General features: G+C 40.1%; 1 protein-coding gene across 2 annotated transcripts in view; it reads right to left on the bottom strand.

Annotated features, from left to right (window-relative positions):
- PHACTR2 (phosphatase and actin regulator 2) overlaps positions 1-26767 on the bottom strand; it is a 206906-nt gene that overhangs the window by 62302 nt on the left and 117837 nt on the right. For both annotated transcript variants that reach the window (XM_030556475.1, XM_030556477.1), the window contains exon 2: positions 9085-9252. In XM_030556475.1, coding sequence (XP_030412335.1) covers positions 9085-9252 — 168 coding nt within the window. The remainder of the gene's footprint in view (positions 1-9084; positions 9253-26767) is intronic.

The following is a 26767-nucleotide window of genomic DNA, read 5'->3' as shown; positions in this document are numbered from 1 at the left end:
TTTAATATAGCATGTTTTATATACTCACGCAGTACAACTAAATCAGTGTTGTTTGCTAGTCTAACTGACCATGTTAACAATATTCATGTAAGTCTAATAAAAACTGGCCTCAGAGGTGAGATCTTTATAGCACAGTTGCCTTTTACTTGATATTATGATCCTTGTGGTTTTATAGAAACAAACTCAGTTTGGAGCTCTAGTAAACTAGACAGCATTGTACCCCATATTCATGTTATGAAATGCAACCAATTCCATAAGCACAATGTGCTTGCCTGTTAAGAAATCTTAACGTGATACAAACTCAGTTCCCAGAGGCCCTTTGCCAGCAAGTTCAAAAATCTTAGGGTGAAATCCTGGCCAAGCTGAAGTCAATGGCAAAATTTTTACTGATTTCAATGAGGCCAAAGCTTCATCCTTAGACAGGAAAGGTTGGGTTTTGTAAGACAGTGTGTGAAAATAACATTTTGTGTAAGCCTAATTCTGCAATCCCCATTCACCCCAGTAAACCCTACTTGTGCAAGGGATTCCACTGACTACTGTATTTTTTGCAGTAGCCCAATTCAACATAGAACTTACTTTTCATGGAAAGGTGAAGAATCAACTTTATTTATTTATTGCAAAAAGAATGCTTCGTGTCATTCAGTAACCATAAGCCTCAAGCGGTCTTAAAATCCCCATTCTTCCATTTAAAAAATAATCTGAGAGCCTAGCTACCTGCCAATTTTTTGTTTTGGTCTTTCCAAGATGAGCCCCAGCTGATTCTGATTTAGTTTTGAATTTTTCTCTGGGCTTAATCCTGATCTAATCAGGCTAAAAATGGTTTCTGGCCCCAATTCCATACACTCTTACCATGGGGCTTTGAAGTGGCAGCTGCTTCATGCCAAGATATAAACTTCTGCCTTCTTTTCCTTTACAGCAAATAGACACAGAGAGGAAAAATCTTGAGTTGATGCCATTCACAGTTTGTTTTTAAATTATTTTAAAAGCCCTTTATACAGAAAGTGCACAACTGGGTTCACAGTGAATGGATTTTATGAGATACAGCATGGAAAATATGTTGCTAAAGGGAAAAATTCCAACCATCATTCCCACGTCAGTACAAATATTTCCATATCTGGTTCTCCATCTTTTTAAATATTTGCACCATATGTTATGTAGATTTTTCAGCTCTTAGCACAACACAATTAACTGAAGATTTTGCAAGAAAACTCCATGGTACAGCCCGGTCAAGCCTATTTCAAAGGACTGATCCAAAGCGCAGTGAAGTCAATTGAAAAACTCTCTGACATTCTATTTTCTGACTGAAAAGAAAAGTCTTCTTCCTATACACATTTACCAGGGAAGGATATTTGTTAGGCCTTTAAGAGAACAGGCTAAAAACAGGACAATAATTGTGCTAACAATCTTAGGCCAGGTGCTACCTTCACAGCTGTAATACCCGCACACACCTCTATCCAAAACACAGGTAAATTTCCCCTCCCAACTGTCTGGGGAAGAGGCCTTTCTGCCCTGCACCTGTGACCTCCCTGCTCCTTTTCCATCATAGGTCAGCAGGTAATGTCTTTCCTGCTGTATTAATTGGTGGGGCAACAAGAGTCTCCTGCTTAGCAAATGCAACTTTTTAACTTCTGCTTGTCCTGGGAATCTCTATTCAGTAGATATAAGGATGAACTTTTCATCTCCAGGAAGCAGCCTGTGTCAGGATGCATTCAGCCCAAACGGGGTTTCACTTCAAACCCCCCACTTTAAGGGGGAGTACTATAGAATTTAATATGTGTCTATAAAAGTTACTCTACATATTTAGAGAATTTAAGAGCAAATCAATGCTTTCCTATAGGTCTTCTGTGTGTGTGTACGTCTTGACAACAAGCTCCATAATAGATAAGAATATTTCTTCAACGCAGTTAACTTCAGTGATTGGCGCCTGGTCCTGAGCACTCAGGTTAGCCTAGCCTGGGTGGGAGCAGCCACACTGCTAAGCCCTAGCCGAGTTACTAGGTTCTTACTGGTGCTGTGCTCATCTACGTGTGTTGCTAGAACTTCTGCCTACGGTTCTTTGTGCTGCAGTAAGCTGAGCCACTCTGTGGTTCTCTCTCAGTGAATTGTGGGGGAACTTGTCCGTCCTTCTGGGCACACAGGGGGAAATGTGGGAAGGCACTGGAGTGATTGAGCTTGTGTCCTTACTTCAGATTGGGTGGATAACCAGCCTGAGTGATGGCAATATCTGAGTTCTAGCCTGCAGCTCTCAGACAGGCCAGCTAGCCCAGATTGAAAGCACCACTACACTCAGCTGAAGAGGTTTTGTATGTGGACAGGAGGGATGTTAGGGACAACAGCTGAGTAAGAGCCTGAGATATCTGTGCAGTGAAGAGAGACCCTACGATTCTTCAGTGTAAGGAGATGTGGCAACAGTTAGGAACAAAGTAATTAATGTTAAACAGTTCAATAACATTTTACACTTTCAAAGTGCAGTACAAATAACAGAATGGGTTTAAAATGGTCTAGGTTTAGACACGCTAGCTTTGCCTCTAACTCCTTTCTTTTGTGCATTTGTTTGACTGTTACTGCTATCTGAGTGGTTGGAGGAGGAGGAGGTTTGCAATCCTATTTTTCCCTACTGACATTTCTTTAAACAACAACAGTGTGCCTGAGTCACAAAGTTCAGCTCTAAATTTGGTTCTAAATTTTCCCATATTCCATTCCAGAGGTTTATTTGGGCCCATTGCTATTAAAAATCTTAAAGAAAAGGGAAAAAATAAGAATATCTTGTCAATGGATCACTTTATGTGAATCAGAGTGGAGTGTTTTCTTGATAGGGCTCTGATGGAGGCAGTTTGGCATGAGGGCACCTCTCTTAATGTACTATCTTGTTGTCCAGAATCTCAGCTTTCTTTTTTTTTTTTTTAAACAAAGCAAGTCTCTCTAGCTGTTGTGGTTGTGAAGAAAACCTCAAAAATGTAATTGATGCAGAAATGTTTTCCTGAGCCTGGAACAATAGCTCTAAGATGTGAAAGGGCCCAGTCATCATAGGGAAGTGTTAATTCAGATGCCTAGTGATAATTTAAATGTTCTGATAGTTAACTACTTCATTCCTCATGCAAAAAACCAAAAATATCACAAATCTGTGCAATTTACTATGAGTGAATATTCATTTTGGTATCATGTGTGGGTAGCCTTTGAGACATTATCACCCCTCATTTTCTGCCCCAAATCAAGAAGCCAAGCTTAAGGACTGTAGCAGATCCAACGGGCATAATCAAGCAATTCCAAGAGGGACTCAAGCTGAAAGAGCCCAGAGATCATGCATGGTCATATTTTGACATTTCCACAACGTACCGTGAACAGCATCTCATTTTGGTGACTAGCAAGGGTGTACGTTATTTTGTACGCAGAAGTTGGAAGAGTACCAACACCAGTTTCTCTTCAGTTCAACCCCTGCTTCTTGATATGTTTTGTGCTGTGAAAATATATTTGCAGACAGTAACAAACTTAGAAGACTATGTTGTGTATATTTAAAGATGTGCACTATTTGATTATTTTATTGCTTAATCAGGCAAACACCAACAGAATCCAATGAGAGTTTTGCTTGAGTAAGGACAATAAGATAGGGTCATTAGGTGATCTAAATTTGCTACCTTATGATTATAGATTTATTAAAATTGTATGCATATTATAAAGTGTTTTATTCATGTAGAAGGAAGTAGTGTATTTCCTTTACATTTTCTTTCTTAAAGTTAAATATTTCAGGCCAGATTTTCCAAAGTTCACACACCATTTTTTGTGAACTTAACTTAACAACACAAAAGCTACAGTACTGTACACATGCAGTATTGCAAAACCCAAGCATTCAAAATCATGAGTCAGACTCCCAAAAAATCATGGAGTGTATTAAATTCAACTTTTTAAAAAATTGGGGTTCTTTTAATTTTTTTGAGCTTCTCAAGTTCACATTTTCAAGCTTTTATATGCAACCAAGAGAGCTAATAACTTAAATTTTCTTTAAAGTAAAATCTGAGAGTCTCAGGTAATAACATGACTTCCAGGAGCTTGGGCTTTAAAAAACCAGTAAATATTGTGAACATTGGCAACAACGCATTTCTGTGCATATGTTCATTACAAATAAATAAAATACACACATTTATGCACAAATACATACAAAAATACATTTAAAAATCTGGGACTTGATCCTCCATTCTATCATAATGGTGTAATCGCATAGAGGCAAATGGAATTTCACAGTCATAACGTCAATGAAATAGAGTGGAGAATCAGGCCCTTAGTCTTTAATTAAAATAGAATATATGTACTCACTAGGAAAAGTAAAAAAATTAACCAGTCTACTAAATATTAAAGCAAATACCACAAGTTCCTGGGTCTGCTGTTTACAATGTTAACTTCATTCTCTAGGATATGCAGAGAATTTTCTCTGTTGGCACTTTGTGAATAAGAGAGGCACGGAAAAATTATAAATTGTATAACCCAACACTTTAGAAAAACCATTCGCTTTTAGCATTATTTCTGGTAAACATTCAGTAAAAAAAAAAAAATGGCCTGAATGCTGTATACTGGCTTGAACTGCATATTGTCAAGGACTGTAGTAGGAGGCTTAGCCAAATGCCAAGTCAAGATAATGAAATAAAAGTTTACAAAAGACAACTCTGGACCATTTCTGAGAAATTCTAAGCACCTGAAAGTCCTTTTGGGAGTGGAGGAAACTTAGTTCAGGCAGTGCTTTACAGTCAGGTCCACTATTTGGTTGTGGCTAATAAAGTCAAGTTAATAGGGAAGTTCATCTGCCAGCCTTGACACTGAGGGAAAGGAATTTATATCCATGCACGTGTCAGATCCTAAACTCCTTTCTATTTCTGTCATTCCCCACTAGAGGAATCTTTACATTAGCATTGCCTTGTTCGCATCACTAATTTCCACAGCTCATTAGAAGACATAAAAAGTCTTATAAAATGGATTTGATGAAAACAATGATCCAGTTGACAGAGTTCTCCAACAAGAGCTCTCAGATCCATGTAATTATCTTCTAACACATACTCATGGTTTATACTTCTTCATTACCAACGACATTGTCTGTCTGCCACTTTTTCAATGTAAAATCTCTTAACCTGTATGTGAGTTCTGCCTGTAGACTAGAGATCTATACTGTAATCTGAAGATGAAAAAGTTAAAAAATTGAAATCCTGAAGAGGCAAAAAATTAAACCTAATCTATAATACTGTTTTGGTCTTTCAGACCTGAAGGACTGTGCTGTGAAATCACTGCTGAAATGAAGAAAACAGTTTGCATGATTTAAAAGTGTTTCAGCAAAGTGATTCTGCTTTTCACCTCTGCTACGCCAATCAAAACCACACTGCCAGAATAGAAATCCAAGAGGTGGTCTTTGTAAAGAGACGTTAGCTTATCTATTTCAAACCCTCTCCTCTCTACCCTTAAAAAAAAAGTCTGATGGAAAACACTGGGACAAATAAAAGTAATCTCTCTGCAGCCAGTGTGAGCAGAGTATTCAAAATCACAAGTAATGTGCAGAACATGCAAAAGTGTTACGGAATTTAACAGGAAGTGATTTACTTTCTATGTGTTTTTTTGCACCATGATATATGATACAATAGGGAATTATGGTCCTCCTATAGAATTCTAAGAATGATTAAAAAACGACTTAAAAGAAATCACCTTGTGTTTTATTATATATATTCTGTATTTATACAGCGCCTAACACAATGAGGGTTTATTTCATAACTAGGGATCCTAGCTGCTATGAGAACACAAATCACAAATGATACATAATAAAAAAACTTTATTAATTTTTATAGTACTCCATACATTTAATTCCTGGGCCATTCCGTAGAATTTTCCATATGGGGCAAGACAGGCCTTTCAGTCTCACAATGGGCCTAGCCACAATACTCCCAATTTTTGAGACCTTTTAAATGTTAATCATAGTTTCCATTTTAAGACAAGTTACAAAGATAACTTCCAAATATAATGCATCTGCCTTACTGGGCTCATCCTTACAAGACAGCCTTTACATGGTAATAGTTTACTGTCACTGCCCTCCTGGTCTGGAGTCAAACCATTGTCACAGAAATTAAAGGTTCCATATCCAATTACCCAACATTTGCACATCTAGATCCCTGTGCATTGTGTTTACTGAATGTGATGCATGTTTGTGTGGGGTTTTGTTTGCTGGCATATCAATGATATGGGTTTAAGATTTTAAGGGATCAGGCAACATTAAAAATAATCTTTGGATTTCTTAATTCCTGCTTGTTGAAGAAAAATGATACTTACCTGTAAATACACCATTTCAACAGTAGCCATCTTACAAACAGCTCTTATGTCACTAGCAGATCAAATACACCTCTATCCTGATAGAACGCTGTCCCTGGGAGCCAAAAAATCTTATCGCGTTATAGGTGAAACTCCATTATATCGAACTTGCTTTGATCTGCCGGAGGGTGCATCTCCACCCCCTGGAGCTCTGCTTTACTGCATTATATCCGAATTCGTGTTATATCAGGTCGGGTTATATCAGAGAAGAGGTGTATGACTCAAGATCTGACTAATCAGCCTCTGCTTTCTCTCTCTAGCTGGATTGGAGCCTGGTGTTATGGTTGCTGATGCCTCAAACTTGGTGCTGTGCCTTTGACAGTAGCCATCTGTCCTAGTTATCAGCAGACTGGACTGATTTTAATGGGACTGTCGTATATCCTGCATGTTGGTTCAGTCCTAAAATGTCTTTGAGCAGGTGAAATGTCATCACATTGTAACATCATGTCACGACATAACACAGTTCACAGCCTGACACATCCCATCCTGGCAATGCACTCATATATTCAGGGCAGTTCCTAAAAGGCACAATCTATCTCTACATAAACTGGACACAGGAACAAGGAGAAGAGTTCCTCCAACTGGGCCACAAAAGGACAAATTCACCACTGAAATAACTCAGCTGAAATAAATGAAGTTAAAGCAAAAATAGTTTTGGCCAAAGTAGGTTTGTAGGCATAGAAATACCCAGTCATTAAAATATCCTCTCTTTAATCAGTAAGGTTTGAGGAAAGAATGGTTAGACCGTTTAGATTTTAAAACTGTGTAATTGTTAGGATTAGGTTTTAAGTTAGACCCAGTTTAAAGTTTAACTCTAATCATGGGGTAAACAGCTGCTTTGTATTATTTGTTTGATTAAATCCAGACAAGGAAGGCTTTTAAAACCAGAAGTGCCACAGGTCAGGAATTGAAACTTAAAAGTTAGGTCCAGCGAAAATTGATGCAATTATCCTTTACATGAACACAGCAGAATTAGTTATTCAGTATTTAAAATGGTCACTGCTTCATAATAATCTCATTAATATTAATAACTATAGTTGTTAATCAGGCAACAATTACTGACATATACATAGGAACAGAACCTGAATCTGAAATGTTACCTGTAGTGTAACTTTAAAACACAATTTTAACCTAAATTTTAGTAATATATGGTTTGCTCATTGTATCAGCATGATAACTAAGTTACTCCATATCCTAGCTGTACCTTTACCATAGTATAGTGATATTTCTTATTTGAAATAATGGAGTTATTTGAAAGTTGTTTTAAATAACCTATAGGAAAATAGCCCATTACATGCTAACAATCAAAGTAATTTGGAAATAAAGGGAAGATTTGCCCTATTTAGATGAAAGTTTCAGAGGATGATAGGTCTCTGAAATGTCTATGATTCAAGAAACAAGGAAGGCACTTAGAAAAAACATGATACCTAGGGGCAAAGTGCATTTCAGAATTTCAGGGCCCTTTAAGGGAATGAACTAGTAACTGTAAGAAAAAATAAATAGTGAGCAAATGTCCATGAAATCTTAAAAAACAAAGAAAACGTTCCTATTTCACTCCTTTTATAGCTGTGTAGCAGAACCTGCAATGTTTTGATGGTTTGAACTCTGGCCCTGGTCCTGAAAACACTTACACCCAAGAGTAACTTTATGTATAATTTGCTCAGTTAGGGAGAGAGTTCATGCCATCAAAATATGGCAGACTTTGTTCTACGTGGCTATAAATGGAGTGAAATAAGTTCCTGTTTCTTTTAAGATATATATCTGACAAGCATCTCATCTCATCACTTTACAGGATCAAGCTTTTGAGGCAAATTCTCTGCCCAGCAACTGGCCAGGCAAGACATAGCTTTGATTTGTACTCAGTATTAGGTATTTCCCGTACATAAACTAGAACATGTGAGATTATGAACATGCTTTTGAAAAATACGTGCATAGGCCAACATTTTCAAATATCCACTAATTTTGGGTAATTGGAGTTTACAGACATCCATCTTGAGACAGTTTGGGCCTGAGCCAAATTAATGGGAATCACAGGTCAAACACTTTTGAAAAACTGGCCCCAGGTATCTCAAGTTAGGCCCTCAAAAACTAAGGAAGCTGACTAAGTAGATAGTATTGAAAATGTTAGTCTTAACTTCTATGCCTCATTTTCCCTATCTGTAAAATGCAACTAATAATACTACTTATCTATCTTGCATGTGAGAATTGATATTCCATTCTTGTAGAGTGGCTTGATACAGAATACAAAATGTATTTAATTACAGACGTATTAATAGTATGAATTTGTGAAAAATATCTGCTGAGGTACATAGTGTGTATTAAATCAGCGGTTTGCTGATGAGGACTTGGTCACATATTACACATTCTGTCTGGAAGCAGCTACAGAACAAATCATAGAGTACAGAGTCACTGACTGGTGGGGGAACATTTTACCTGTCCATACCAAATTTCTCTGGGGATAGATAGCACATGGCCCCATGTCCATCAATAAACATATATTTTTAATGTTAAAAGAATATGAAATGTGGTAGGTAAAAAAAAAATTGCTGTTTATTTAGCAAAGTTCTTAGTGACAGAATCAGTTAAGGTATGTCAAATACTGGGCCTAAAACTCTTTACAGTGTCTCTTTAGCATCTAATAAACTTCAGTACCTTTTGAAGCATTACTAATGGTCACTTCTGGCCTTAAAAATCGAGCAATCTGTGAAAGCAATTTTTACAGTTAACAAATAACGATACACATACCTGCTGATGTTTCTTTAAATTTGTCACTGGTCTTCTTCTTCCGCCATTTCCAAGGTTTAAAAATTTTGCCAATGGTAGAGAGTTTGCCTTTTCTCTTGAAAGGAGGCGTCTGGGATCCTGGGGTTGGCCCATCAGAATTTGCAATTGAAGCTTTGTCTAATCCATCAACTATATAAAGAAGAAAAGTTAAATGTTACTGAAACAAACAGGACAGGGAAGTCATATTCTAAATCTAAACCTGCATTTTATTAGATTGCAGAGCGCAATGTGAGTGAACTCTCTTCTGAGTCCAGATTGAGATCATTTCAGTGGACTCAAAGCAATCATCATTTTGGGCCCCTTTGTTCTATAACTATTCAATAGCCTAGTTAGAACTGTCAGAACTTTGTTATAAAATATTTCTGATAAAAACATCAACATTTTGTCAACAAAATTATGTGATTTTTCTTCCCTAGTAGCTTGAGAGCCTACTCAAAACATTTTACTGGGGAAAAAAAAATCTTCCACTGCAAACTGGAACATTTCCCATAGTTAAAATTTTAGCAGAAAAAATAAATAAGTTTTTCACCCAGCTCTAATATTAACAATTCTGGCACTGGAATGGGACACTCAAATAGGTCAGTTTGATATCCTTCATATTCATTAATTCAGTGGAGTCTGTCATAATTAAGGCTTCTTATTAACAAACAGAATTTAACACTAAGCTTTTGGGGCTGAATCCAAAATACCGTAGGCAAATATGCAAACAAAAATTACTGAGTTTGATCAGCAAAGATTTACTGACAATATCAAAGTCAGAGCCAATATTTACCACAAGTAACCTTAATGCTGGGGTTTGTGGACCCAATTAGGAATAACCATTCAGCACAGGGGGGATGGTATAGAGTTAAATGTATAGTGGCATGAACTTCCCTATGATATCACTTTGAAGTCTATTATTATTTTTTCTTATTACAGTAGAGAATCAGAAGACAACAGGTAGAACATTCTAGCCTGATCCCGCAAACACTTAAATATGTGCTTAATTACACTATGTGAGTAGTTTAATTGAAATCAATGGGATTGTTTATACATATAGAGTTAAGCACATGCGTATTTATGGGAAAATGTCTTCTGTTAGTACTTTGGTTTATTTACATATTCCAGTTATAACTGGTCAAGAACACACTTGATGCCACCACTGATAATAATAATAATAATCACAGTCTGCACATCTCAAAGTTCTCTACAAAGGGGAGGGGAGTAGTGTTATCCCCATTTTACTGAGAGTAAAACTGAGGCACAGTACAATTAAGTGCTTAGTTCTAAGTTGGAAAGTGAGCCAGTGGCAGATCCTGGAAAAGAACCCAAATGACCTTGTGCCCAGTCTACTGCCCCATGCTGCTTCTGGCCCACCACACCAGTATGAACTGTTGACATCAAATTTCCCAGGAAATCACTGTTTGTTTGATCAGATCTATACTTGCCCTAGACTTCAGTATTGACCTTGGATCTTAAAAAAATTCCATGCTGTCGGAGAGTTTTTATACACTGACATCAGCCAATCCGAAGGCAAGAAATATTATTCCCAATATTCTGTAGAAGACACTTGGCCAAACTGATCCCTCGCCCAACTATATTGAAATCTATGGGGTTAAAAGCAAGGATGAATTTGGCTCAATATGTACCATTTAATCAATAAATCTGAACAAATGGGGCCATAAAATGCAGTAAATCCTCCAGGGGCAGGAAGATGGAGCAAATAACATAAAAGGCCTTTTCCAGCTTAATTGCTGTTATTTAAACTCTTCAGAATGGTAATTCTATGCTCAATTTTTATTTACGTGTTATCCTTGGACAAGCTGAGTATTTGTAAAATAGAAAAGCCACTACAGTTGGCTTTAATGAATCTTGCCAGCCTTATCAGACTGTGACTGGCACTTGCATAAGGCCACAGGATGGGAGGACACAAGCGATCTCCCCACTTGGCTATCCCGAGCAACCAGCCATAGTCTTTCACAGGAGGGATGGCCTTTAAAGAGAGTTGGGCCCACTCATTAGCCAGTGACTAATCAGCTGCCTCCCAGCTGAGGCTGCAGGCTAGGAATTGTTGGAAGATCAGACGGTCCTCATAAAAAGCATTTCTGAATGAGAGCTGCAGGGAGTAGTTAGGCTCCTAAAGGAGTTTTCAGGGCAGAGCAAAGAACCCACTTTATGACTCTCAGGTGAATGTAACCCTGCAGGAGAACCTGGGTCAGGGAGGAAGGGGCACAGCGATATGTTAAACAGTCTGAAGAAACAGAACTGAAGTCCTGAAGGAAAGGGACTGGACTCCTGAGGCTAGAGAGTGGTCTTTGGGATATGGGCCAGTGAGTAGCTCCTTGGTTACACAGAGTTAAGTGACTGCAAGGACAGCATCCTTCATACGCCCAAGTCGGCAGGGAGGAGGTACGACTATGGCCCTGCTCTTTTCTTCACTGGCCTGAAAAATAGACTGGGCTCATTCCAGTGAGCAGGCTGCATCATCCTAAAGGATGGTGCAGTCTCTGTAGACTCTCTATGCACTGGAGAGTCTGCGAGAGTCATGGAGAGACTGGGGCTCCAAGAGCGCCCTATAGGACAACATAGTTCTGCACTGCCCCCTACACAGGGCTGTGCCTACAGGGCAACATTTAGCTCTGTAATACAGCTTTATCATCAGCTTTAACTGGACAAATATCTCTCCTTCAAACAAGCAAACATTTTTCATACACAAATAAGAACATCAATTTAGCTACAAATACTATACAGGAAAAATCACAACTTTTGAAAACAGGATTCAAAATCAAATATTTTTGAAGATATATGGAGAAGACTTTCATTTAATAAACTATTGCCCATGTTCATTCCTTTGTTTTGAAAGCAACCCACCAAAGAACTGGTTGCAACAAACAAGGATGGCCAGACCTTGCAGACTGTTTCTAGAATTACCCCATGATGAGGTATTTAGAAAAATTTCTGGGCTAAAGAAAACATCAACATTCCAATTCAAAAGCAATAATAAATTAATACATTGAATTTCAAACTAACACACCACCAGGAAGAAAGCTATTTCACAATGAAATTCCAGAGCATTTATGGAGAATTTTTTCCCCATAACTATTTCTCTTCAACTTTGTAACGCTTTGCAGGAAATTGGTGTTTAAGATTTACACTGGTTGCTTTACATGTCATGCATCAAAGGGTAAATTTTTATCTCAAAGTGCCCATAGACCTTCTATTAATCACTGTAAACAGTATATTTATGAGTAGGTGCTTAACTCTCCATGACTGGATGTTTGGTTACTTATGTTGCTCTCTCACTTTTACTCTGGAACCTTTGCCTTCTGCCCCATTGTCAAAAAGCCAGTGAGCAACTCATTTGTCCTCGATAACTGTCATTTATTAATTCTGACGTTAGGATTTTTGACAATACAATATGCACGGATTTAGTTTGACATCATTTCAATTGTTTACCCCAGCTACAGATTTTTCATCTGAAGGCTTAGGTGGCAAATTCCACTGAATGCAGGAGAAAATGAAAGGCAGTTCATTTTAAATTAAGGAGCTGACAAAATAGTTTTATTATTGGAGAACCAGATGTACTTAAACATTTTTATGCTATTTCACTCAAATTCTTTTCTGGAAACAGTAATGCAAGGAAATTCCCTCTGTCTGGCTCTAGTGCAGGAAACACCTAACAATATGCTTAAATCTGTTCAGGAAAGCACTTAAGCATATCCTTAAGTGCTTTCCTGAATAGAAGCTCTACTGGGAAATTCTAGAACATGTTTGTTATTAAACAGCACTTGAGAAACATTATGGACACAAAGTGGTTGCCATTAAAAGTCAACTGTTAACCAATGTTACCACACAGCAGAATATTAGGCCCCGATCCTGCAATGATCTCCACAAGGGTAGACCCCTGAGCTTTCATGGAGCCCCACCAAATTCAGCAGGGTGCTGCATGGGCCCATGGGTTGCCTGTGCAGAGCCACGTGCAAAGTTGGGGTATCCGTTACAGTGGGTAAATGTTGACTTTCAATGGTGCACACAGTGTGACAGCCATCCGTATTTGTGCATTTCTCTCAGTGATAAGAAAGATATCATTTAAACCGACATCATCATCAGGGACCTGTCAACCCAGTGAAGTAAAAGATTTAGGACTATTTACAAGGGAAATCAGTGTTATAAATAACATTACTCTCTAAACATACTGGCTATTTCAAAGTGTGCCAAGCTGAAGTTTGCCATCCTAAGCATTTTCTATTTTGTTAAGATTTGTAAAAGGTCAAATTGTTAAAGATCAACGAAAAGCCTGATTCACCCTTGCACTGGTGATGAGCTAACTGTAGGAACCAAGGAGGGAAGCAATGCACCTCCCTGAGCCTGGTGCTGCCAGCACACATTAGAGCAGCCTCAGGGGCTGCCCAAATTTGTACCTCAGCTCTAACAGCCCCTATAGGCCGCTCCAGCAGCCAGGAAGTGCCAAGGTGTAGAAATGCTCTAGCCACACTCCATCCTAGGTACGCCTCCTATGCTGGGTAACAAAGAGCCAGCTATGCTGTTTGTGCAACTCATCTTTAATATCTGCTGCTGGGATGAGTTTGTTTTGTTTTTTTTCCTAACTGCTAACACTACAAAACCAAAATATCTTTTTACTTGTAAATTGAACCAATTTTATTTGGAATAATTTAGGGAAATACGGAACAGCCCCATGCCATATTTACAGTCACTGTTTAGAACAGAGCCACCTTTTAGTAGTTAACTGAAAACTCTTTGGTTATAGTCTGCTTTTAGTAACTTGAGTTATTGCTTACTAAAAAGGAATATAAAACAAGAGTAACAAAGTAGCTAATGACAATAAACAGTGTACACAAAGCATTTTTTCTGCAAAAAAGGAAGGCCATTGAACTTGCATAGTCATTGCTTTTAATAATCCTCTTCTTCTCCACCTAAAATAGCAATTCCACATTAATACAAACGGAACTTTGAGTTACATGGCTAACATCAAGGCATGTTTGGATGTCATTTTAATTAAATCCCACAGAGACACTGCATTACCAAGAGAATAGTAAGCAAAACTTATAGTACACAAATATACAGAGATTTCATTATGCATGTGTACGTTGAGCTACAGGAGCAAAACATATCTATAGAGACTGTACTATGATGTCAAATTACAATTACATCAGTAATAGTCTAGTGGAGCATAAGATTGGGAATCAGATCTTGTGAATTCTTTTTCTGGTTATGCCACTGACTCTAATCATGGACAAGTCAGTTAAGTCATTTCTGCCACAGTTTGTCCATCTGCAAAATGAGGATAAGAGTTACATAGCTCACAAAATCATTGTGAGCCGTAGTTAGTTAATAAGAAGGATTTTGAGATTCTGAAGTGAAGACACTTAATGCTAATAATACTTAGCATTTATATGGTGCTTTACAAAGCATTTACTAAACTAATGAATCTGTGTGGTAGGGAAGTATTAATTATTATTATTAATAGCAATACAAACACTAATGCTAAGACTTCAGCCCACAAAAACGAAGTAATTCTGAATAAAGGCTGTACAGCACCTTGAAGTTTGCCCCGTTTGTTTAAGCATTATTGCAGAAACGCAGCTTGCTGGAACACCTCATATATGGATTGGATTCATGTGGTCATTCCTGGTCCCAATCTATTAGACTCATACTGCTCTGTTAGGTCAGCCGCTGTCAAAGATTTCATTTAAAAAACGTGAGTTAAGAATGACAATGCACATAAATAGTTGGTGCATTCCCTGTGAACACCACATATGAAAAATCATCCATGCATGGTGTGATGGGGCATGCACCCAACACTGTCCTTGCAAGAGCTGAATTAAGCCAGGTGGACCCAATCAGCTAATTAGGCTGCAAACAGGAACTTTAGGCTGGAAGCAGCTAATTAGAGCGAGGCTCACCTATAAAGCCAGGTAGCGGGCTCCAGACAGGACTGCTAGGAAAGGCTGCAGGAAGGCAGGCAGCGGCCACACCTGGGAAGAGGGGTTTTTGAGCTGGTGCACCCAGAGAGAAGGGGAATCAGAGCTGTAGGAAGAAGTCTAGGGAAGGTGCAGTGAAGGCTGATAGAGAAAAGCTAAGAACTGCAGAGCTGAGGGTCCCTGGACTGGAACCCACAGAAGAGGCTGGGCCCAAGTTCCCCTACCAGCCACTGAGGGTGTGGCATGGAGCTGAGGCAGTGAATGGGAAGAGTGCCTAGGGCTGATGATAGACTGTATCCTGAAAATGGGATCACTGAGTGACCTAATACCTAGCTGAATGACCTATCAATTCAGTGGAGTGAACTTTTTTCTCTCTCTCTCTCTCATTTTTTTTTTTTTTAAATCGATGATCATAGACACTACTATGTCTAACCATAAAAGGGTTGAGAAAAGCAGGGGAGGATGTGCCAGCCTGAAATCAGACTTACTTTTTTTTTTTTGTAGATTTATGTTTTAGTATTTTGTGTATTTGTTATTTATCAACCAGTCTGCTAGAAATCCAGTTTTGAATGTAGTTCTCTCTCGCTCTCTCTTCCTCTGATCTCACCCTCTCTTCCCAAAAGGATATGCTACAAAAGACATACTGGTCTATTGAGACCTCAAATACTCTTTTGAAGATGTCGTGACTTCACATACAGCCTTGCTAGAGGGTGCCAGAGTTTGAAGTCATGGTCTCTAACCCAGCAGAATCAACATGTTTATGCAGCTGCATGTTATCCCAATTCACCGACAAGAACAATAACTCCTGGACTTGGTACAAAGTAAATGAAACTGCTTGTTTCTAGAGCTTATTGGAAAATTCTTTTGAATGGTAAAATGTTTGAGCCGCTGGTTAAAAAATCACTTTTGAGATTATCAATGTGATTTTAAATAAAACTCTCAAATTCTAGAACATCAATTCTTCCTGAAGGAAAAACAGACTGAAAGATGGATTTTTTTTTCCTTGTTGTTTTCTTACTTGGGAAGAAAAAGAATGCAACTAATCCCCAATAGATAAACTGACAAATGGGAGAGCTGTAATACACCTCTGAGCAACCCAATCAATTGGCATTGTATGCATTTGCCTTGCCATACATCTGGTGTTTTAACTTTGGGAAACTATCATGATGTAATTGATTTGATTGCATTTTAATTAAATGGAAGGGAACAACTAAAGTTTTAATGTGGGTGGCTGAATGGTAGTTTCCATACCAGGCTGCCAGTGCTGCAAAATGTTAATTAGACCTCCTGCTAGCAATGTGCTCAACAAGGAGGGTAATGGCTACCTCAGATGAATTCTGATTGCTGTCTTAAAATAACCAAACTGGGTAGTGGATATATTCCCTTGGGATAGCCACAGCAAGAACTGAGCACAGCCCACCTGAATGTCACCATCTTGCCATAGGGACAAAACTGCACGCTGGTCAGGCTGTCAGCGTGATGGTCGTGCAATGCACAAGTTCACAAAGGGTTCCACATGGCCGATTCACGCCTCTCCACCCCATGAGAAGCAAAGTGAAATCTTGCTGCAGTAAGTCCAACTCCTAATGGAAGAGGCAAATTTGTCTAAGTTTTCTAAACCGCCAAACAAAAAGCCAAATTCTGCTCCCTGATGAGCAACTGCATAGGGCTGCAAAGTACCCTTAGTAATGCACATGTGCTTCACAAGCACTTAGCAAGGATCTACTGGAATTCTGTGCTTCCTTGACAGTGCTACTACAAATATGGCCTCTATGCTCTTACTCAGACATCTCAGAAAAAGTTATAGTATCCAAATAGGTGGGCAGGGTATATTACAGACATGATTTACATATCCTCATATCCCCTCGGTCTCAGGAGTATGTAACAGAAACACAGTTCCTGGCTCTTTTGACAACAAAATGTTATGTACAGCCACAACAGATGCCTTTCACAGCTGTACAGGGCATGAGCATCCACAGAGCCACGTCTTAGGCATGAATATAACCTGAACGATGGTTCCATCTTTCACATGCACTTGCTACCATTTTCTCTCTCTCTCTTACTCCCTCCCACTCCTAAAGCATAATTTTTTTCACTATCTTCAAGTCAGTGTTAGAAAAACCAGAAACCCTTCTGTGATATGGTGGAGAGGCCTCTTCCTGGCTGCCCAGAAGCAAGAAGTTAACTTCAGCTCAGTTTCCCACTACTCTGCACAGGGTGCCTAGGGGAAGATAGAATGATGGATGTTCCAGTGGTTTGGGTGCCAGCCTGGGACATGGAACCCCCAGTTCCAATTCCCTGCTCTGCCAGAATTCCTTTGCAACCTGCAGTAAGTCACTGAGGAGTTGTCTTCACTGACAAGTTAACTTAGTTTTGTCCCTAACTCTAGTGCTGCCCCCACACAAACTCCTAACTCGCATGTGGCGATGCTTTTAACTTGAGCTACCTGGGTGTAGGCTACCCCGTGAGTTATTAGCAGCTGACAAGTAGTGCTATATCTAATGTCACTAACAGAATCACTCTGTCAGTCTAACTGTAATTTCACAATGTAGTTGGGCTCGTGAGCTCAGCTCATTTGAGTGTAGATAATTCAAATTACTTTTGCAGTGAAGAGCTATGCTGAGTCTCTGTTTCTCATCTGTAAGATGGGGACAGCAGCACTTCCCTACCTCACAGGTGTTGTGAGGGTAGATATATTAAAAGATTATGAGGCACTCTGATACAGTAGTAATGGGGTCTACATAAGTACCACAGATAATGAACCTGGGCTGGAGAATGCAAGGCAATCAAATAGCAGAGGACATTGCATAAGAGCTACTGAACTGGCTTGGAAGACAGCAGTAAGGACAGCTGTGTAGTGAGCCAGACTGGGATTTTTCCTATTATGTTTCCAAGCAACAAAAGACCAGTCTGTCTTGTCCTTTTGTAAATACTTCATCCTGAAACCCTCAGGAAGGAAAAAAACCATGAGGAAGGATGCAGGAAGCCAGAAACACTCTTTTGTTTCGTCTGTCCCCACAGCTGATTTCCACATTCAGTGCACCATGCAGTATGTTGCTGGTGGTGCTCATGAGGGCATCCTGACTGATGACATTGTTTAAATTGAAAAATAATGAGCATAAAAAGAAACAGATGCGACAAGAAAAACCCTGAGCACCTTACTCAGACTTGTACTTAGTCCTTGAACAGGCAAACCCGCTCTGAGATCAGTAGGAGTTTGCCTAGGACTGAATACAATGCACCTCGAAATTTGGCTTCATAGTTGTAGTACTCACATATACCAACCTATCAGACTACTTATTCGCATTCTGGAACCATCTCGTCTTCATTAGAGCATCAGATTGTCCTATATCCTCATCACTTACTCCCTCTTCAACCAACAGTTCAACTTCTGTCCTTTTTGGCTTCTTTCATAAGGAACGATTAAGAGCTTATTGTTCCCAGAATACAGACATTAGAACCCAATTTGGATGAAAATTAATAATTCCCACCTGTTACTTGCTCTCTGATTGGAACCCAGTTGGCTCAGATCGCAAAAGAGTAAAGTTAGCCTCACAATAAACTGTATACTTTCCTTTCCTCCCTTCAATGGTTTAAAAAAAGCAGATGGAAAGCTTCCAGAGAGTAAACTTTTCCAGATGTAATAAACGTCAAGATAGATCCTAAATTTGACCTAAAAAACTACACCAAGCAAGCAACCAACCAAACCATCTGTAGTAAGGAGAAAGGGGGATGGAAAGAAAAGAAAAAAAATTGCTGCACACATGAAATCACAACCCAACTGCTTTGTTTAATTGAAGACTGAAAGTTATTGTATATCATGTCAGTATATCAGGAAATAAATCTCCTCACCCTGAAGCACAGTGATAAAGTTTTCTAATATATTGGTGGGGGGACAAAAAGAGAAAAATGTTAAGAGAATTTTGTGATTCAGCCTAAAAATAAATTTAATTTTACTTATTCTATTGAATTTTATAGCGATATATTTCAATGCCACATCTGAGAAGAAATACTGCAAAACCAGAAATGTTTCCTTAAATTGATATTTCTTGGTTTATTCCAAGATGAGGGAAACATATTTAGCAACTGGCAAGTGACAGAAATTCTCATCAGAGACTGAACAGGAGTGTGAAAATAATTTGAAGTATGTGGCCACACTACTTTTGTGCTAAAATAAACAGGAACCAAAACCAAACAGTTCTGGAGTAAATGAAACATGTTTCACAGATGATAAAATGAGACCAAGTCAAGTATATCACATGGAAGCCTCTGGACCCATTCCCATTTCTCAAGCTAGTTCCAAAATTACCTTCCAGCTGCACAAAATACAGTGGAAACCCTTCAATGGCCTGTCAAAACATCTAGCACTAAAGTCAGGAAAGATAAGAGAGAGCAGAGCCCCTCAAACTGGGTTGATCTTCCAAGAGAAAACACATAAGAGATACACTAGTAATTTGCTTAAATTAGAACTTCCTATCCCCTGTAGTTCACAGAAACCTAAAAAGATAACATAAGAAACACAATATTCAGAAATTAGTTTTAAAAATATTGAAATGAGTAAGTCAAGTGAGCACCTCCTAGCAACACAGCGCAGGTGCTGCTCACGGTCATTCCAAAATGCCAGGTCCTTCCTGAATGCCAGAGTCCTAAACCTCCAAATACAAGATTTTCAAAAGAGCCAGATTATCCAATGCTCAACACCCACATATGGGTTCAGATTTCCAAGAGAGCTAAACTCCCATTTAGGCACCTAAATATACTGATGATATCGTTTCACCATATAGCGATAACTCTTTCAATTCCACTAGTATCTCTAGAGGATATTAAACTGCAGCTACTAAAGTCAGACATTTTAAAATCAGCAGGAACAGATAACGTGCATCCAAGGGTGTTAAAAGAGCTGGCTGAGGAGCTCATTGGACCATTAATATTGATTTTCAATACGCCTTAGAGCATTGAAACAGAAAGAAAGGGAATATTGTACTGATTTTTTTAAAAGGTAAACAAGGTGACCTGGATAATAGGCCTGTCAGCCTGACACCAATCCTAAGTAAGATAATGGAGCAGCTGATACTGGACTCAATTAGTCAGGAATTAAAGGAGGGTAATGTAATTAATGTGAATCAAGATGGGTTTATGGAAAATAGATCTTGTCATACTAACTTGATATCTTATTTTGATGAGATTAGAAGTTTGGTCAATAAAGGTAACAGTGCTGACATAATCTACTCAGACTTCTCTACAGCATTAGACTTGGCACCATAAAAATTCAACGATATAAAATTAACGTAGCACACATGAAATAGATTAAAAAGTGACTAACTATAGGTCTCAATATGTAATAGTAAAGGGGGCCCTAGCACCTCCAGTTAGGGATGCCCTGGGGACACATATGTGCTTGTCGAAGTACGTTATCTCATCCCACATGGACTGTCCCCCTTGGGTAAGTGGATCTTTTTTTTGAGGCAGATCAGATAAAGGATAGCAGGTCTCACTGAACTGTGGCACTGGCAAAGTTACCAGGCTCGAGGAGGTAGGGGGGCTTGGAAACCGATTCTTTGCTTGCCTGGTAGTATTCCCCCTTCCACAATAGAGCATAGGAGTTTTCCATTTTGCTTTCCTGGGTAGTCGGTAATTGTGAAACTGAATGAAGAAAAGAACAGGGCCCACTTTAGCTGTCTCTGGTTCAATGCTCAGGTCTTGCAAAAATACTTAAAATGGTCTTCAGATACTGCTTTTATAGCAAGAGGCTCTTTGTCCACTATTTTGTAGCTCATCTCTGAGGGATAAAGTTTTTGAGAATAGAATGTGCAAGGGTGCAGAACGGACTGGGGTCCAAGTCACTGCGATAGTACTGTCCCTGTGGCCATATTGGATGCATCTCCAGCCACTATGAAGGGATGAGTCAGGTCAAAGTGTGCCAGGACTGGGGATGTGGTGAAGGCAGCCTTTAGCTAGTCGAAAGCAAGCTGGGCTTCAGATGACCAAGTGAATCATATGGCTTTGAGGCGGAGGGAAGTCGGGTGATTATGAGTAGATTATGATTTGGGAGTTTGGTGATGAATCTCCTATAAAAATTTGTAAAGTACAGGAAGTGCTGAACTTCTCACAGCACCACTGGAGTGCTATCCAGTTGCAGATGGCTTCCACCTTCTGTGGATCATCTGGATTCCCTCCAGGGAGATGATGCACCCAAAAGATTCAATGGTGGTCTGGTCAAAAGTGCACTTTTCCAGGTTGGCGTACAAACCATGCTTCCCTAACCTCTCCCAGACAGACCGAACATGCTGGTAATGCTGCTCCAAGATTTTGGAAAATACCAGTATATCATTGAGGTAGATGATCATGTACTGGTCCAGGATATCCCTGAACACATCATTTATAAAATGCTGAAATGTTGCAGCGGCATTAGTTAAGCTAAATGGCATTAGCAAGTATTTCACGTTTCCATACCATGTACGAAAAGTGGTCAGGCCACCTCCTCTTTCCTCCTCATGCAGCAGAGAGTCGATGCATAAGGTGAGGTCAATAACAGTGCCTAGACAGGTGGAGTTTTCAACATGGGCTAGCTCATCTTTTATGTCATCATTGAGCCTCCACCAGAACTGGTGAAATTGGGTGCTTCATTCCATTCAACATCAGCCATGAGCTGTCAGAAATGGGCAGCATAGGAGGTGGCTGGTCCTTACCCGGGCAAAACTTTCCAAAAGGCAGCCTCTGCAGAGCAGACACAATGTGGGTCATCAAAGATGGTTGCAAAGGCTTTCAGGAAGGCTTCCCAGTCAGAGAGTTCTGGGTTGTTCTGCTTCAACAGGGGGAGGCCCAAACAAGCGCTTCGCCAGAGAGCAGGCTGACAAGCAGCCCTATCTAAGTCTGGCCTGTGGGGTACAGTTGATGGCAGAGCATGAAGAGCAGCCCCGGACTTTCCAATGATCTCCACTGAACCATTTGGGCACAGTGAGAGGTGGTTCTCCCTGTGAGTGTACAAGCTGCTTCTGTAGGGTCTATGCTTTAACAATGAGCTGCACCACTTGCGCCTGTGGCGGGGCTAGTTGCTTGCGGAGAGTCCGTGCTTTGAGTGCAGACTGCATAGCATGGTCTGTAGTATGGGATTCTTTGCCTGCAATGAGTGACTTGGTCCTGAGGGTCCTGGACCGTTGGGGAGCTGCTGGTTGGAGGGCAGCCAGCTCCTTCATTTGTCTGTGGAAGGGTTTGATAGATGCGGGGGAGGGGTGGGGAACGGGACCCAGAGGTGGTCTGAGAAAACTGTCATAACGGTGACAGAGGCGGTCAGACATAGTGGACAGAGAAGGAGTCAGGCCGAGTCAAGTACCAGTAGGTCAGAGGGCAAACCAAGTGTCAGGTGTGAGGAGGCAGGCAGGGTCAGGCATCAGTTGCAGACAGCAATCCAAGAGCAAAGCCAAGGACAAACCTGGATCAGAAGCCAGAGTAGAGGGTCTATCATGAGTAGGGTCTGGAGCAGAGACAGGCAGGCAGTCTGTGTTGTTGCTCAGACAGCTTCCCATCATGACTTCCTAGTTTAAGTACTGGAACCAGCCAATCAGTGGGCTGTGAGGGGCTGCCACTCAGGTCCTGCTTGGCGGTACTTCCTTCCAAGTCTAGCCTCACATAGTCAGACTAAGCCTTCAGTGGCAATGTGGTGCTATCAGCAACACAGAACTCCCAGGTTCCAGCCCTGCAGGTTTTTATACTTCTAGTGATGGGCTTAAAGAGTTCAATCTATTTCAAGAAGGATAAGAGATAACGTAAAGCTATAAGTATCTACATGGGGAACAAATATTTAATAATGGGCTCTGCAATCTAGCAGAGAAAGGCATAGCACAATCCAGTGGCTGTGTTGAAGCTTGACAAATTCAGATATAAATTTTTAACAGAGAGGGTAGTCAACCATAGAAACAATTTGCCAAGGTTGTAGTGAATTCTCCATCACTGGCCATTTTAAAATCAAGATTGGATGTTTTTCTAAATGAGATCTGCTCTAGGAACTATTCTGGGGAAATTCTAAGGCCTGTGTTATACAGGAAGTCTGACCAGATCTGCCCTTTTGGCTTTGGAATCTATAAGGTCCAAGATTGTCCATAGTGTGCAGCTCCCAGCAGCTCCTGCTGTGACACTTTGGGCCATACTTTCAAAAGAGTTCCGTACCAATGTGCTAAGCTATTTGAAAAATCTGGTCCCAAATGTTTTGTCTCCTGCCTGTTTCTTAATGCTATAAGAACAAGATAATTCATCCAAAGAGAAAAAAAGAGGAGGAAAAATGCATGGAAAGAATGGGTATAACCCCCCACTTCTTCTAGAAGGAATAAGAGACAGAATAAAAGCTCACATATAGTCATCCTTCACATGAAAGAAGGGAATATAAGACGACTGTTGGTTATGAAAGCAGGACTGCAAGAGGGAAGAGGAGAGACATCTCCAACAGCTCAAAACGTGATGTTTGATGCCTCCTCCTCAGCAGACTAATGCATATGTGACAAGTCTTGGGTTGAACGGGTATAGAGTAGCATAGAGTAGCTGGCCCATCTCTGTTATCTTGTTCCCTGGAATCTCATCTTTCATATAAAAACAAAAATGTAAGTTTCTAGCTGCTATAGTTGCAAAGAAAGCCACTGTGATGTTCCCCTGGGGTTATCTGGACCGGTGATCTGCTAGGTCATTCCAATCCTGAACTCTGGGACCCAGTCTTACCCTGCTCTGCTGTGAGAACCCCCACTCCTGGGCTGTTCACGCACAGCCTCTGCCATGTAAGTTGCTCCCAGCTATGTGAGTGAGCACTTTTGGCCAGCTGCTGCTTGGATTGTGCAACAGAATGACACTAGCCAATATCTCTGGTTCCAGACACAGCACTAGGAACCTCCGTCCTGAGGTGTCCAGTTATGCCTACTGGACACTGCAAGCTTATATGAGTTTGTCATTTTAACACAGAAATTGATATGTACCAGGCTTGTTATCCCAAGGGGAGTCTCTGACAGGCTTCAAACCAAACACGCTGCTTCAGGTAGAACAAACAAACAAATGTATTAACTACAAAGATAGATTTTAAGTGATTATAAGTCAGAGTTGGTCAAATAAAATAAAAGCAAAACGCATTCTGAGCTGATCCTAACACTTTCAGTGCCCTTACAAACTTAGATGCTTCTCACCACAGGCTGGTTGGTTGCCATTCAGCCAGGCTCTCCCCTTTGATCAGTGCTTCAGTCGCTTGGTGTGGAGTCTGTAGATGAAGGTGGTAGAGAGTCAAAGAACACCGTAGGTAATGAACGAATCAACCTCAAACCAGACTGTCTGAACTGAGGGTTTGTTATCATAAAGATACTTGTAAACACCCATCTTACATGCTAGAGGCTGTGTGTGAACAGCCCAGGAGTGGGGGTTCTCACAGTAGAGCAGGGTAAGGCTGATTCCCGGAGTCGAGGATTGGAGTGACCTAGCAGATCACAGCCTCAAAATGTGAACTGATTATAACTAATGAAGAGATGTCTGGGTATGTATTCACTGCAGCGTTAACCTGGGCTCATACTCAGGTGTTGCCCCTAACCCCCTCTTGTGTGCACACAAAATCCCCTCACCGAGTGTGATGGAACTTTCAACCCAGGCTAGGTGGCCTGTCCCAAGGCTGTAGGCTAGAACCTACGTGGTGATTTCTCTTAGGTGGTAATCCACCCAATTTGCAGTGAAGGCATAGGCTAAATCACTCAAGTGCTGATAGTCCTCCACTGCTTTCCCAGAATTCTCTCCCATCCATCTAGAAAGCCAGACAAGTAGAGCCCTGCAAATCCATGGATATCTGCTTTAAATCTGCAGATATCTGCATCCACAAATGTGGTTGTATTGTTTACCATCATTTTGGATTGGATGCAGATCCTAATTTTTGTATCTGCACCAGGCCCTAACAGTGAGATAGGATGCTGGTGTGGGTGTAAATGTGGATACCTTTAAAAGGTGGAGTGTGGATCATGGGTTGGATATAAGTTAATTATTGTGGATGTGGATCAGATGCAGATACAAATTTTTGTATCTGCGCAGGGTTGTACAGGCACGTTCTTCCACAATTCACTAGGAAAGAATCATACTGGAGCACTAAGAACCACGGGGATGTGCCCTCAGCTGGTTGAGTGATACACCAGTGAGGACACAGTAACTCGAGTGTGGCTTTGCTGTATGAACACTCACACCCATGCTAGGCTAACCCACATACTACTGATCACTTGAATTGACTCTGCAGTGAAGACATATTCTCTGTGTGAGTGTGTGGAGATTCTCAAACAATAGCTCTGATAGGGTGAGCTGCCCCAGACGTCTCAGGTAGGTGTTAAATCAGATGTCCAGTGATGATCATTTAAAACTTTAACATTGTTAACTATTTTATTCTTCATGTAAGAATGAAGCTCCCCACCCTTCCCAAATTCAACTCCTGGTCACCAAAATCCCATAGTAAAATTATGCATGGGGGAGGGATATTATTGTATTACTATAATAACTTAAAATATAACTGACTCCCTTCGAAAATTGCATATTGGTGACTCACAAAGGTGGAGTTATTTTGTGGGTGGAACCTGGGAGACATTTTTCCCAGTATGACCTCTCTGCATGCTGTGATTAGAGCTCTAAATCCATAGACGCAAAGAGAATATTTACATACAAAAACCTAAGATAAACTTGATATCAGTTGTGTTGTTACAATCCCTACTACAGAACTGTCTGGAGATTGCAGTGCTGCATTTTAAAAAGTGACATTTCTTATATTCCCCCAGTTTTGTCATCTATGTTCAAAACTACATAGTACAAAGGAAGTTGCATTTTGCTGCAGTTATTCAAATGTGCGTAAGTCAAACCTGATGCAAAAGGTTTCATGTTTGCCACAAAAACCTAATGAAGAGGTCCAGGGGAGGTTTAAATCTCACTGGTAAATTTCTGAGCTTTGTTATTGCAAATGGTTATGGAGCCTATTAGCTCTGCACTCCTTTTAACTCCCTTGAAAATGTCTGTCTTCATTGGTAGATCCTACTTTGGGTAAACAGTAAAGTTTGAACATGATCACAAGAAATTTATCAGTTATTAATCACAACTCTTCTTGGTCTAAATCCCAATTTGTCAATACCAGGCACATTTTCTAAAGCGATACAGTTTAAGACCATGTTTTTCTCTACAGTAATATCAGGATCCTGGGTAAAACCAAATCACTTATTTGCTGTGAGGAAATCCAAGCCAACAAGTTGAAGATGGCTTTTATACAGTATCATGTTTCATTGCTCTCATCATCCTTAGCTGCATGGCAAACAGCTGTTGTATTTACTGTATCTAGCTCTTCATTAAGGAAAGGGGGAGAAATTGCATACAGGATGAAACATTCTTCAACCCAGCTGCTTCTCCTACTCTAAGCACACATAAAAATGCAGCTTGTGAAGGGATTCAGTTCTATTTTAAAGGATTATAATAAAAAGTTTAATGTGCTTTTATTTATACATAATAAGGCAATAATAATTCCATCAAGGGATTCTGGTGACATCATGAACCATGAGCGCAAAGCTCCAGGTGGAATTATAGCTCTGCTTTATGCTGATTTGAGGAGTGCATTAATGTGATATGGTTTAGGTTTTTAATTTTGCTATGGAGCTGGTGGTTATGAAAGTGGGGCGCTAACAACTAACACAACCAACACTGGCTAGAATATATTGCAACGCAGCAACTGTACAAGCTTC

This window comes from Gopherus evgoodei, chromosome 3 (assembly GCF_007399415.2).
Source record: "Gopherus evgoodei ecotype Sinaloan lineage chromosome 3, rGopEvg1_v1.p, whole genome shotgun sequence".
NCBI lineage: Eukaryota > Metazoa > Chordata > Testudines > Testudinidae > Gopherus > Gopherus evgoodei.
The sequence above is the reverse complement of the archived record's forward strand: the minus strand, read 5'-3'. Positions and strand labels throughout refer to the sequence as shown.